Source organism: Penaeus monodon, chromosome 15 (genome assembly GCF_015228065.2).
Source record: "Penaeus monodon isolate SGIC_2016 chromosome 15, NSTDA_Pmon_1, whole genome shotgun sequence".
Taxonomy (NCBI): domain Eukaryota; kingdom Metazoa; phylum Arthropoda; class Malacostraca; order Decapoda; family Penaeidae; genus Penaeus; species Penaeus monodon.
The window spans coordinates 10,785,901-10,786,526 of record NC_051400.1 but is presented as its reverse complement, the minus strand read 5'-3'; the positions used below and the strand labels follow the sequence as shown (position 1 = coordinate 10,786,526).

Genomic DNA, 626 nt, shown 5'->3' with positions numbered 1-626 from the left:
ACCATCTGCTGCTTCGTAGTCATCATCTCCGATCTAGAGGAACACAATGAACATTTACATTATCAGAGACCAATCATAGGAAAGGCATGCAATTATGCTAAGAATGAATATACTTTCAACATTTCATGTACTCCAAAAATAATAATCACAATTAAACTGACTAAAACAACCTGCTTTTCGTTCCTTCTTTTAACAGAATTACCTTGTCCCAACCAGCAAGAAAAGTATGGTAGTCTACTTCAAAATCACAAGACTACTTGAAGGCCCTTTCGATAAATAACAAAAAATCTACAAATACAAAGAAGAAAAAGAAGCAGATGTAGGGGGGGGGGGGGTATTTCTAGTAAAGAAAAGTTTTTAAAGTTACTACAAAGACTGGAAGAAGGCAGCAGAGGAAGTGAAATCAATCTTGAACACTTACAGGATTATACTCCTTGTAGAGAGCATCCAGAGGCACATCTTCTTCATCCTCGTCTTCGTCTTCTTCCTCTTCTACCTCCTCTTCATCTATCTCCTCTTCCTCCTCGCCATCTATGTCTTCATCATCCTGCTCTGGGTCTCCTTCTAAAGCATCTACACCATCTTCCTCCTCTTCCCCTGGTTACATCACAACACAATTTGTTTAC

General features: G+C 39.0%; 1 protein-coding gene across 1 annotated transcript in view; it reads right to left on the bottom strand.

The window, feature by feature from the left end:
* The window catches only part of LOC119581741 (acidic leucine-rich nuclear phosphoprotein 32 family member A-like), a gene marked incomplete in the record, with an annotated part of 13,054 nt that overhangs the window by 3,668 nt on the left and 8,760 nt on the right, over positions 1-626 (bottom strand). The window contains 2 exon segments of the mRNA XM_037929872.1: positions 1-33; positions 422-597. Coding sequence (XP_037785800.1) covers positions 1-33; positions 422-597 — 209 coding nt within the window.